The 14,403-nt window shown below is 36.8% G+C and overlaps 1 protein-coding gene and 1 long non-coding RNA gene across 2 annotated transcripts in view; one reads left to right on the top strand and one right to left on the bottom strand.

Annotated features, from left to right (window-relative positions):
- The first annotated feature begins 2,441 nt into the window (after positions 1-2,441).
- LOC120299566 lies at positions 2,442-10,131 on the top strand. The gene is made up of 2 exons (XR_005554441.1): positions 2,442-5,050; positions 6,403-10,131. It is a non-coding gene; the product is annotated as an uncharacterized LOC120299566 (long non-coding RNA).
- A 1,485-nt stretch (positions 10,132-11,616) lies between these two features.
- Positions 11,617-14,403, bottom strand: part of LOC120299590 (tetratricopeptide repeat protein 7A-like) — a gene marked incomplete at its 5' end in the record, with an annotated part of 113,592 nt that continues 110,805 nt past the window's right edge. The window contains one exon of the mRNA XM_039324543.1: positions 11,617-11,838. Coding sequence (XP_039180477.1) covers positions 11,617-11,838 — 222 coding nt within the window. The remainder of the gene's footprint in view (positions 11,839-14,403) is intronic.

The following is a 14,403-nucleotide window of genomic DNA, read 5'->3' as shown; positions in this document are numbered from 1 at the left end:
TTGTATTCCTTTCTGTGATGTTCTTCAGCATCATGAAGTGTTAATACCACTTTATAATGCCTTGGTAAGGCCACACTTAGAATACTGCATCCAGTTTTAGTCACCATGATGTAAAAAAGATGTTGAGACTCTAGAAAGAGTACAGAGAAGAGCAACAAAGATGATCAGGGGACTGGAGGGTAAAACATATAAAAAACAGTTGCTGGAATTGGAAATATCTAGTTTAATGAAGAGAAGGACTAGAGGTGACATGATAGCAGTGTTCCAATATCTCAGGGGTTGCTACAAAGAAGAGGGAGTCAAGCTATTCTCCAAAGCACCTGAAGGCAGAACAAGAAGCAATAGATGGAAACTAACCAAAGAGAGAAGCAACCTAGAATTAAGGAGAAATTTTCTGACAGTTAAACAATTAACCACAATTAACAACCTGCCTCCAGAAGTGGTGAATGCTCCAACACTGGAAATTTTTAAGAAGAGACTGGACAGCCATTTGTCAGAAATGGTATAGGGTTTCCTGCCTCAGCAGTGGGTTGGACTAGATGACCTACAACAGCGGTTCTCAATGTTTGTGTGACGGCGACCCCGTCACACAAACGTTATGCGCATGTGCGGCGCGGCGCCCCCCCATGCGTGGCGCGCATGCGCGGCGCTGCCCCCGGAGGGGAGAAAATGGTGGATCGCCGCCTTTGGCGACCCCCGAAAAATGGTCAATCGACCCCAAATGGGGTCGCGACCCATAGGTTGAGAACCGCTGACCTACAAGGTCCCTCCCAACTCTATTATTATTATTATTATTATTATTATTATTATTATTATTATTATTATTTCAGCCAATTATTATTTCTCTCAGTTGTACTAGAAGAGTTGCATTCATTTTACTTATTCTTTCTCTTGGCTCCTGAGCTTCAAGATCACTAAAAGAGGTCCTAAAAGCGAAATATTGGCTTGATACTTATCATCTTTACAACCAAAGTGAGCAGAGATGACTCCTGCTCTTTCTGCAGTGGATAACTCATGCAAAGTACATTTGAGTTTTTATCTTTCTTTCTTGAACTGAGTGGGAGTAAGAAGCCTTTTATTGCTATAGGATGTGTGAGAGATCAGTGATTTTCACTTCCATTTTTGGCATTTCTGAGTCGGCAAAATTGAAACCAACCATTACTTGTTTCTAAATTGCTTTTAAGGAACTGGGAGTGGAAAAGGTGATACTTTGGAACTGCCCTGTCTGCATCCTGCACCCTACCTAAAGTTCCAGAGTTATTGTTCTATTAACTAATGGGCAAAGAAGACAATCACATTCAGAACTTTCAGTTGGATATTTTATAGCTGTTAAATTATGCTTTCTATGCTGAGTTTGATGTGATGGTGGTTTTGGAGGGAGGCTAATGTTTTCCCCTCAAACTAATGTTTGACAGTATAGTTTGACAGTATCCCTAGTACCCAATTGTGTCTTTTTCTTTGGTGTTAGCAAAAGTTTTGTGGATGTTTCCAGACTTATGATAATTCTGCAATATATATATATATATATATATATACACATACATACATACAATAATGATAGGTCACATTTCATATTCTGCCTACTGAAGGGTAATAGTAGCATCTACAAAGATCAGTGCCAATACAAGAGGAGATAAATTATCTCCTGGTTTCTCTGCTCTGCTGTTTCCTGATAAAAAACAGCAAATAGTCATTTAGAAGCTGCTCATTGAGAATAGTTCTGGATCAACAGAGTTTCATCCCCTCCAGGCAATGTAAACATTTTGCTCATTGCTGAAGGTTACAGCGGGTTAATTCTCCAAAGCAAGTTGCATTGTTAGAGCTTCTCAAGAGCAACATAAAGCAGATTTAACTGCTGAAGTGTTGTTCATAAGAATCTCCATGTCACCAGAAGACAAATGAAAGCAAGATGTCCTAGTTAAACTTGATCTTCATAAGGCTGCACTTGGTTTGATTGTTGGTTAAGAAAATTACAACTGGGACTTTTCTTTGCACCATGACGTTCAGAGCTGCTTGCCATTAGAAACATGGCAAGAACATGGTACATAGTACATGGTGTGGAAGAAGACTGTTTTTTCTCTCTTGGTTTCTGGGTTCTTCTGCCTGTGACAGGTTGACTGGGAGATGCTTGCAATACAAAGAGATAGAGATTCAGTTTCGTTTGTGTCTCACTTTGACTTCTAGGAGGAGATATATATATATATATGTTTTCTGAGGTTTTCGCGGGTATTTGTATGTAGGTCTTTGGTTGTTCGGGTTTTCTCCCACGTAAAATTGGAAGTGTCTTGGCGATGTTTCGACGAAGTCTCATTCGTCATCTTCAGGCTGGTGCTTTCAGCTTCGTGCTTTGAGCAGCGTATATATATATATATATACACATACATATATTTAAATACATTTTTATTTCATTTATATTTATATTTCTTATTTCCTAACTAGTCACCTCCCTCAGAGAGGGGCTCTGGGTAGTGTAGAGTGTAATCAATATATGAATAATATAAAATTAACATTAAATTATTAATATTAATTTAAGATTAAAAATGTTTAAATTATAAAATATAACAAAATTTCAAAAAAGTAAATAATTTCAAGATGGGCATTTAGCAATAGTTAATAAAGGCCGAAGGGGTTCTCATGGGGCCAGTCAGCGCATGGACCTTTGTGCCCCCCTCACAAGGTTGCACAGCCAAGTTTTGACCCCCTTGCAGAAGGCCAGGAGAGTGGCAGCTCACCTCATCTCTGGGGGCAAGATATTCCATAATGCGGAGGCAGGGGCAGAGAAGGCTCTATTGCTTGTTGGTTGCAAAACTCTAGACTTAACACAGAGCCTGTCCAAATGTTGCTGTTCTATTTTTATTTTAATGGGACTAAAGAGAAATTGTTAAATATTAGGTATTTAACTATTTTAGTTAAGTTCAAATGAAAAGAAATGTACAGTGTGTCCTGACCTTCAGCATCCTATTCATAGGGTCATTTTCACTGTCAACTTCAGATAAGTGGCACAACTTTGTTGTGTCAAACAATTGATCTGTCCAATACCCCCAATTCCTTTCTAACAGAAGTGAGCCATAATGACAGTTGGAAAAATGCTCCTCCAAACCTAAAAATACCACTTAGAGGGCCCAATGTTTCTAAATCTAGAATAGGACTTCAGTGTTTATGGTTAAAATGTCAGTATTCTGCAACCAGATATTTTTACTTTTTGGATATATCAATTCCATGTCAGAATATTCTTTAAAAGTATGTGATGATCTGCCAGTCAAGGTATGAAGAGATTTTCTGATCTCACCCCAGGATAAATTTCTGGACATCCTATGTCCACGACAATCATCTGATAGGCCCAAAATATTTCTGGATCAGAACCAATGGATTTAATCAGTTCCAACCTTACCACTGATTTGTTATGGAACAAGTATATCTTCCGCAGAGTTGTAATTTTATACATATTGTGTCTTCCACATTTTTTTTCCCCCTTTGGAGTAAGCACAGAAATGTCAGAACAGAGGTTACTGTTCTCTGAGTTGGATAATTTATTCCTAGTTTGAGCAGGTTTATGCTCTGGAAACTGATCCTGTAACCCGAAGCCATATTTTTGTAATCAGCCTAGAGGACTTACAACCCTGGATCTTCTTCCAAGGCAACATTCATTTGCTAATTATCTCTGCCAGACAAAGGCTAGTAGGTTGATTAACACCTTTGACCTGCATGGACCAGACAATCCTTAACCCCCTAAACTCAGATTTTCCTGAAATAGTGCATGACACTATCAATGCAGCTGAAGTATACTTCTCATATGACAAGTGGACGAGGAAATCTTCTTATTACTCATTTATAAACGCAGCAATTTTCAGGGCACTTCTAACTGTGGCAGCAGTTAATCAAAAGGGCACGATTGCAGGGAAAATCTCTCAGTAGATTTGGATTGTCAGGTGAATGTTGTTGACTTAAGTATCTTGATGTATCTTTATTTAGTTTCTCTCTTATTACTGTAATCTGGTATACACTTCACAGTGCTTAAGAACGCATCAACCAATTATTGCGGCATGAAGAAGTCTTCCTATTTTGAAGGGGCATGCCCTCATGATGTCACTTCCATCTAATCTCCAGACTGAGAGCTTTTAGATGTTCCACTGTTGAAGTGATAAATTTTCTTCTTATCCTAACACAAGTCATGCTATCTATACAAGCAATCTACAACAGTTCTGTGATAAACTACAGGGATGAGGTGGTTGTGGACAGTGACCTGCTGTCAGCCCTTTGAAGTAGAAGAAGCACAAACCAAGCACTAAGATTACCTTTACTGGAAGATTACAGTAATAGAATCTAAGGAGTCTGAAAACATTTCTGCTCTCATTTACTTTTATTTTCCAGAAAACCAGGAAGAGTCCATTCTGAGATTTTCCCCATGCTCCTTTTCCTCTTGTGGGATGAAATTCCTTTTGCATGATAGTTGTCTGGTCTATGGCTCTTCCTTCTGTCTCCCAAGGTCATTTCTGCATATCATGAGATCTGTGTAGCTCCTATTTGCTGTCTCAGTCTATGCAATGGGCAGAAGGAATAACACTGAGAATTAAGAGAAAGAGCTGCTAAGGATCCAGGGCAGCACTGTAACTTTAGAAAACGTCTCAGACCAAACCTTCTCTAGTTCTGACAAAGATAATACAAGGGAGGGAGAAAGCATATTCAGACTTGCAAAATTCTGTTACCATACCCTTATAATAATAGTAGTAGTATTATTATTGTTCTACATTAAAATGAAAGCATTTTCTGCTTCCAAAGCTGAAGATTCAAACCATCAATTTCTTCTTCTATATTTGATGTAGGTATACTCCAGCTTCACCTGCCTGTTTGGAAAGGATCAGAAAGCTTTGTCTGTTATCATCATAATTTCTTATAAATAGAATCATAGAATCACAGGGCTGGAAAGGATCCTGGAGGTCTTCTGGTTCAATTGTCTGTCCATAGCAGGAGATCTTATTCGGTCTTGGACAAATGGCTATTCAATCTTTTCTTGAAAATCTCTAAAAATGGAGCATCCCAACTCTGGAAGGTAAGCTGTTCCATTGATTGTTTTGACTGTCAGGAAATGTCTCCTTAGTTCTAAGTTAGATTTCTTTGGAGTAGTACTATCACTTCTTGTGATCTTGATGCTATTCCTTTGTTGATGCAGTTTAGGACTGTGTTGGGTTTTTTTTTATTTTTACTTGATTTTTTTTTATTTGATTCTTACTTAAGTGGTAGTCCACTAGGATATCTAGATCCCTCTCACACTTACTACTGTTGAGTAGTTTCATTATGCCAGGAGAAAGTTGATTTTCTCTCTTCATGTATTATGTATACCATTCTCCTAGCATTGACCTGCAAAGAAACCTCCAACACTACTGTAACTTTGAAAACATTATAGCCAGTAGCACACTGAAATTGTGATTGCCTGTTAGAAAAGCAGTCAGGGAAAAACTACAACAGCGTTTTGATGGAAAACAAAGCAGGGGGCCACTTTGAAAAATACAGTGTTTATTACAGCAATCAAGACATTCATGAGATATAAAACCTATGCAGATAGAACTGCTCCATGATCAAGTGATCTATGTGCCTCCTTTTCTTATAATTCTTTCTCTTTTAATCAACTACAGGCTTTACAAAACTTAATTTCATAATCACTCAAATAGAGGGTTGTCATCTAACAGGTCTTTTGTCTATTGCAAATTTGGGAATGTGGCCCCCATGCTATTCTTACAAATGGTGAGTCTGTGGACCATCTTATTTTCTCTGGTGCTTCTGTTTCAAGATGAAAAGGTAATTATGTAGTCCAGGAGAAGCAGAAGATATTGTGTGCTTTAAAAAGCTGCTGAAAATCTTTCATTCCTTTCATGGCCTGTGAATGAGATGATGGAAATGGGAAAGCATTTTCAATTTAGACCTGATTCTCACCCTCATGGATATTCCCTTTGGAACCTGAAGAAGAATGACTCGTCATGAACTAGAGTCTGCTTTAGTCATGATTAGGTCATGTACCATATTTATACTTATCACATCTCTGCCTACCTCTTTCTCTCCAGAATTAGGTCAGAGGAAGCAAAAAATGTAGCCAAATTAACACATCTGAACAATCCAATAACTGTTTTGAATCATAATCAGTGTGAGAGCAAAAATAAGCAACATTCAGACTGGCTGCAACTAATGAGAAAGTAATGGTAACAAGGGGGGGGGGGAATCCTTTAAAAGGTGCTATTTAAAGCAGGGATTTTCTAACTTTTACAGACTGCAGTACCTGTTAGTTAAAAAATAAATAAATCCCAGAACCCCTGTTCAAATGACAAAACTTTACCATTAGAAAATTGGTTTTATTTGAGTGCACTTCTACTTTCCCAATGATGATGAACTTTTTTATTTTGCCTGTAGCATCTCATGGAGGCCCTCAAATTTTCATGGATGTTATGATTCAGCAGAACACAGTTATAAAAACCCTAATGTAAGGAACAATTCTTCTGAAAGACTGCAAAAACAGCCAGTGTGGTTTCACAAAGAAAAGGATCTTGCAGAGGTAGATAGAACATCTTAAAATAGAGGATTTAAAAGCACAACAACAAATAATCCTAATGTAAATGCTGAAGAATGCAATGTAGTTGTCCACTCAAATTTAATAAAGGCCTGAAAAGAAAAAGATACATAAAAGAGCAATGTCTTCTTTGAGATGAGAACATACATTCATCTGGTAATTCTGAAGAGCAGAATGAAGAACAGATTTGAGATTGATAAAAATATGGCATTTATTCTGAATAAATTTAAATATCAGGGGACAGAAGACTTGGGTCCTAGAATAATGAAGGAATTTACTGATGGGATTCAGCTGAATTCTTACATAATATAAATATACTGTAAAGCATCAGACAACAGGAAAGGAGTAAACGACTCTTATCTTCCAAAAGAGGGGAACTGTCATTCAGTCAGTTTAACACTGGTATCTGAAAATATACTGGATCAGAAAATAAAATGATCTATAAGTAATACGGAGATAAGCAATAAATCTGTCAAGAATAAGTCTTGTCAAAAGAACTATTTTTGCATAGTACGTCTTTTGTAATAGATTATAGGAATGCTGTAAATATAATATACCCCAACTTCAGAAAAGCATTTTAAAAAAATATTCCATGACTTTGTAAATAGCGAAGTAGTTAAATGTGAACTGAGTGGTATCACTGATAAGTGACACATAGATAGTCTGAAAAGCATATTAATGGTTCCTAATCAAATTGTAAAGAAATAGTGATGGTGCCACGTGGTTCAGTCCTGGTTCCTCTACTTTTCAGTATTTTTATTAATGTCTTGACTGAAAAAAGAAAGTGCTTACATACTTGCAGAGAACACACAATTGGATTGAATAGGCAATATCATAGAAGGCTGAAATAAAATTCAAAATAATTTGGAAAGATTAGAGCAGTGGAATTAAAATAACAGAATCAAATGCATAAGATAAGAATCACTTGACTTGGTAATTTTAAAAGTGAAAAGGATTTTTGAATACTGAATTATTACAAACTGAGTAGCTGTGCCATTTTGCTGGCAAAAAGACAAATTCAGTATACACATAAGTATAGTCCAAATCATGTGAAACATGGTGTCAGGTTATTCTGTATTGATCAGAACTTACCTCTAGTATTAAATCCATTTTTTTTTGTTTCGTACTTACAGGATTCAAGACAAAATTCAGAGAATGCAGTAAGAATGATCAGTGTTTACAGCAGAAACTAAAAGCTACGATTGGCAATTACATAAACTGGAAATGTTTAACTGAGAAAATTGAAATGGCATATGATAGCACTCTTCAAATAATTGAAAGAAGGTCATTTTAAAGAAGGCCAAATTCTTTATTAGCTTAGAGGGTAGAGCATGAAACAACATATTTATGATAAAAGAACTGCATATGCCAAATTAATGTTGGAAAAAATTGCAATATAAATTTGATCATGTAAATAATTACTCAAAAAGATGGAGAATTCCATGAGACAGACTTCTGTCAGAGATACTTTGAATTCCTATTCTGGATTTAAATGCTCTCTTCTAACTCTATGGTTCATAATATGATACCAACCTTAATTCTTCCTGGATATTCCCCTTTACCTTCTATATGAACCTCACAGGAATATATTAAATTGGCTTTTGCAGCAAATAGGACACTGAAGGCATTATTCAGGATTTGATTTGTGAACCTTGATGAATACTTTGCAAAGAATGAAAAGCAGCAGGAAATGACCGTATATATGCAACACATCTTCCTCCCTGGGATTTATTTATTCATCTAGTGAAAGCTGTGTCAAATTCAGCGTTGTCATGTCTGATTGTGAAACGGCATATCAAATTTCAAAGGCATTGCAGACTGGCTTGCAAATGAAATATGATATGATATAGTACTTTTTGGAGAATATTACATATTAGAATTGTGGACATAAGAACAAAAGTGGCAAAATTGTTTATAATATACTGAAGTATTCTAAGCAACTAATGACCTTCAAGCCCCACATATTTATCAGTGAAAAGTTCCTAATTAATCATGCTTACATAAGTTAATTAATTTTCATGTTTTTATACTTTCTTTAAGATGGAGTGGTTATCTATGACTCTCCAGATATTGCTTAACTGTAACTCAAAGTGGCCTCAGCTAGTAAGATGTAGTTCAGCTATATTTATGTATCTATCATTTGTCCATCCATCCATCCATCCATCCATCCATCCATCCATCCATCCATCCAATGCATTTATATAGCAACCAACAATAAGTGACTCAGGGCAGCTTACAAAACTTAAAATATGCATCATATAATAAAAACCTATAAAACAACCCATTTTTGGCAGGGGTTGTAAATTTTCTCCTTTGCAAAAACGCATACTGCAACAAAAGGGAGTTTTGACTAAGTCTTATATACATTAATGGAATGGATTTGTAATAACTAGATACAGCATTATTTCTGTCAGTGGCATCTAATCGAAACCATATTTGGCTGAAGGGAGCCCAAATAATAATCTTAATAAATAAATAACAATAGTTTCCAGAATAGCTGGCTGTAAATAAAATAAGATAGCATCTATGGTAATACACCAACTTGCAACTATTTAAACACACCCAATCTTCAGGGTTTAATGGATTCAATACTTTATGTACACTACTATATAGAATATGAAGAGTTTCATAACCATTAAAACACTACTGAGGCCGTCATGCACAAATGTGAAGTTTATTGGATAATAAACAGATATCCAAGAATGTCTGGTCCTAGTCTTACATGGATCCTGATTGTGTTTGCCTCTTCAACCTCATCTTATTTTTCACTGGAGCGATGCTTTATGAAGATACGGCATCATTTACTGGATTACCAAGGAGGGAAATGGTGGTTGCCAGGTGATGAGTCATCACAGCCATATTAAGCCTTAATTATTTCCTGCTAATTAATTGTCATGCCCCAGTTTTGCCACTGGAGCAATCATGGAGAAAGGACATTTGGGAAGGATCCTGAATTTGAGAGATACAGTCTGGAAAAATAGTTTAGTTGATTATGCAGTACCCTGCCAAATGTTTGTGCTATCCAAATTCAAGTCTTGTATTACTTATTCAGCACTTTGATTATGTATATGAGATAAAATAGGGCCTTTATCTTCTAAAAACTGGAACTTTGAGATGCTTTCTGTCCCTAAAGACTAGAAAAAAAATCAGTCCAATCCCACTTTGAATTGAAATTTAAAAAGAAAGAAGCAGCAGGTAAGTTTGGATAGCCATACCATAGCTGCTCACACCTATATTATCTAATCCAGTTATTGATAGTATATTTTATGGGAAAACGAACCAGCTCAGATAAAGTACGTGATCAGTTAGAATGATCATAGCAGCCTAATTAAAAGTAAATACCAATGCAATTGAAATATTAGTAAAAGGGGTCTTCTAGACAGTCTCCTCTAAACTGGACAGAAAATTTTAAGAGGCATGAGGTCATTTACACGGAATAACATATTGTTCTCGATTTGTGTTATGTACTACTAATGGAACAAAAGGTTAAAATGATACAAGGAACCAAGAAGCTACCATTATATCAAGTTATTGTTCTTGCACAATAACTATACTTTTATTCTATACATCCCTGAGCACAAACAAAACTGATTTAGCCTAAAAATTAGAACATTGTAATGTTTTGCAATAGGTCCCAAACCCAGGAAGACCTAACTCACATATACTGTATAATAATTTTGTCCCTTGTGCATCCCAACATCTCCATCATAGTACTTGCTTTGCACAAGCAATTTTGGTGACTTTTCAATGACTTATCTTTAACTCTAATGGTCCCCAGCTATGGAGCATTTGGGGAATACTTTTAAAGAAGATATTGTAAGAGATGTGTCTTTGTCAGTGTCTCAAGCAGTAGCCTTGTGTCTTAATGTCCAAAAACTTCTTGTGAGCTAGAACAGAATCCTTGCTGAAATTTTAAAACTCAGTTGCTCTAATTTTTTTAAAAATTATTTTTATTAATAAAATATTTTGGAAATATGGAGTTCCTAATGCTCTCTGAACCTGGCTATTTTTTTGCAGATGTTTCATTATTAAATGAGGTAACATCATCACTGTTAGCAGGGAGTGGAATTTGCTCTCGTTTTACATTCAAGGGGCTTGCCCTGCCAGTGCAAGGAAACAAACAAACTGCAAGAGAACCTGGGACTGCACAGTTCAACCCTGAACTACAAATATTCTCTTCTATTGGTATTCTGGAAATGCCTATTATTTCCTCCAATTACATATTTTTTTTCTTGCTATCCTATGCCACAATAAGGCAAGGAATGAAAAATGTGTTCCACCTGACATTCTTATCCTTTTAAAACCATATATTTCCTATATATAAGTCTTAAAAGGATGGAATGAGAACTCTTGTAAGTCTGACTAACTGACATCTCAAATGGGAGATCAACAATAGTCTTCAAAGCAAAACAAAGTAACCCAGCCAAACAGGTATGTTATACCTTAATGCTATGTATGAACTAAGCTAGAATCTGGTAGTGAATTAGCTGAAATGGTCACAGCTCAAGTATTGTGCCAAGAGTGAATTTAAGAAGTTTTTGTTTTCTTGTACTGAATTTTCAATGGATGGAAACATGACAAAGGGCAGAGATGTTGTGTGTAATTTATACCACAGATATTATCCATTAGGTACTAGCATAATCACATTGTAAAGTAGACTTGAAAACCAGTATGCTTAAGTACAGCCCATGCTTGAGAGGCATTTCACTTATCCACCACTGATTCCTTGCAGTATAAGGTCAGAAGCAGATTAAAAGAATATGAGCCTCTTGTGACTTCCATACATAGCTGTAGCTGAGACTGCACTGTACCTATCCAGCATTTCAAATTGCAACAGGTCTAATTGCTATAGAATAACGTTTTCCCATCAACTAGCTATCTTGAGCTTTGAGTGCAAGGAAAATGTGATATTCTTGAAACAGAATCATTACCATGAATAAAGCTTTTCTTTATTCACACACGCACACATACACACACACACACACATATCTGTAAACTGACTGCTTATCACCTAAACTTTCTCCACAGAACACATTTGATGAGTTAATACTAAACATTCACAATTCCCTTGGAATAACTGTAAACGGAATGACAGGGCTGCTGGATTCAAGGTCCAAAGCAGTCAGAAAGCACTCAACAGCAGCTTCATTTTTGCCTTGAGCATGAAGGACTTCTCCAAGGCTGTTCCAGGCTTTGTGGCTGGTACTCTGTATTTGGACTGCATCCTGCAGAACCTTCTGAGCCAAATTTCGTCGCCCAAGCTTGTTGAGTACCAGTCCCTGCCAAGGAAAAGTAAACCCAGTGTTAACAACCACAAAACTTAATTGTTTGATGAATTAGAAACAGGAAAATAAGAAGATACCGAATCAGACCAATAGTCCATATTGTCAATGGCTTTGCTAGATTAGGATTACCTATGTAGACTGCAAGATCGCAGTGAAGTGACATAAAAAACGATAATTATTGTGACTACCAAGTTATGGTAGTTCTTTCTTGGATTTCACCCAGAATCATCTTCAGACTGATTTGGTGATTCCAGGAACTAAACCTGGACACCATGAACTGTACTACTGAGCTATATATAGCCCTTGTTCTCAAATACAAAGTACAAGTATAATGACAAGGTACTCTGAATGATTTCCTTAAACATAAGCAGTATATTTTTTAGCTTGTAGCCTGATGTTTTTTGCTTTGTTAATGAACTCCGATTTCTCAAATTTTCATTCCAACTCTCCCTTGATATTTTTAAGTTCAGCAATGGAGTGTCTAGAAATTTTGGTTCAGCGATGAAGTGTCTAGAAATACTGAAAAATTCTCCAATAATTTCACCATCTCCTGGTACTTGATGTTGATTTGGGCCATAAGAACATAGATGGCACATTGGACAAAAAATGTCTTATAGGAACATCCCCCAAGTGTATGGAACATTCTGCTTTTGGAACATTCACAGCAGTGAAAAGCATTGCATTGTTGTACTCTGAGACAGAAGCGTATTCTAACTCTGAAGAATAAAACCAGTATTCCCCAACCCAATATCTCCCAGATCCATTAAGACTGTAAGACTATAATAATAATATTCTAATGCATTATCTTCCATAATGCATTATAACAAACATTCCCAGAATGTATATGAGGAAATTGATCCAAAGACTTGTATGAATTCAGGCCCATTGCCAGGTTTTTTTCAACAACTGAAGGGCCCCTCGACTGACAGAAAGATACCAAAATATCAAAGTCTCTCTTAGGATGACCAAGAGAAAGACAACTTCTTTTTTATCATTTTTAACAAAAGAAAATATTCTGAATTCTAAAGAGTTTCCCCTTACTCAGATCCACCCATCAGATATCTTGGACTACAACCGCTGTTAGCCTAGGTCAGGCTGGCAGTAGTGATGGCTCTGCCCACTGCCAAAGATACCAGGTGCTGATTCCAGCCCAGTTGCTATGGGTTGGACAACTTGTCTATCAAGATGTTTGAAGTAAGTGTCTAATGCCCTTCATCCAATAAATTTGTAAGAATAACCATGAACAACAATTTACTGCATTGTATTTATATAGGAAACAACAAGCTTGAACACAGATTATAGCATTTATATACTACTAAAATACTTCTGTTTGTCTATAATCTTCAATTGGGCAAAACAATGCATCACTTAAAGAATGTGTCCAAAATCTGGGATCTCTTATTCCTCTGGGATTCAAATTGACAAAGTTGCAGCTGCCAAGCTGCCATGGACAGTTGTGGTTACATGGTCGTCATTTCCAATGTTCCCTGTCATTTTTCCACAAGGAAAGTCAATGGGGAAGCTAGCAAGAAGTTGGAAGTTGCTCCTGCACCAATTGCTTTTTTTGTTCTGCAGTTCAAGGTGCAGGAAACATCTCTGAAACAATTACTCAGTGGGTCATGGGTCATCTAGTTAACAATAAAATGAAGGACCCAAGTAAAAGACCAGAGCAGATTTGGATCTTTCTCAAGGTGCCTAGGAAGACAGAAATGATTTAAAATTGATACAAGTAGTCCTCGGTTTACAACAGTTTGTTTAGCAATGGTTCAACACTGAAAAAAGTGCCATGACTATTTTTCACAATTACGGCTGTTGTAGCATTTCCATAGTCATGTGATCAGATGCTTGTCAACTGACTCATAATGGTTGCAGTGTCCTGGAGTCATGTGACCACCTTTTGCAACGTTTTGACATGCAAAGTCAATGAGGAAGCCAGATTCGCTTAATAGTTGTGTTACTAGCTTAACTGCAGTGATTCATTTAACAACTGTGCAAAAAAGGTTGTAAAATGGGGCAAAGCTCACTTAACTGTCTCACTTAACAACAGAAATGTTGGGCTCACTTGTGGTCGTAAGCTGGGGATTACCTGTACTTTTTTATGGAGGTACTGCTCTACCCCTCCAACACCTCTTCTTATTTTTTTTTTCTTATTGCTGATTTCCATATTTTATTTTTTGTTAAGGAAAAATAAGGAAGAAGGGCTCAGTAGTAGATTTCAAAACATAGAAAGTCTGGAAGGCACATCTTTATGAATTTTGGTCCCAAGTCAGTGACATTCACTTGAAGTGTGAGTGGGCAAAGGGGATGATCAAGCCCGTAGATCCAGCTTTTCTGAGATTTGGAAATGGGGTGAGAGAGGGGTGCCAGCTGCTGTGCTACGGATGAGGGGTCAGGCAGCATTAACACTGAAATTTTCCTTCATCTCACCCAATGCTTCTTCACAGGAGGGCTGACATGGGGAGGGAACATTTATACAAAAAAGTAACAGCCTCAGATCTCTCTGGATTGGATAAAAAAATCACAGTCCCCAAAAAAGAGCTATGCATTTTTGACTCTGGA

Source organism: Crotalus tigris, unplaced genomic scaffold, assembly GCF_016545835.1.
Source record: "Crotalus tigris isolate CLP2741 ecotype Arizona unplaced genomic scaffold, ASM1654583v1 scf7180000024302.2721777, whole genome shotgun sequence".
In the NCBI taxonomy this organism is placed as follows: Eukaryota; Metazoa; Chordata; class Lepidosauria; order Squamata; family Viperidae; genus Crotalus; species Crotalus tigris.
This window is presented reverse-complemented; position numbering and strand designations above follow the sequence as displayed.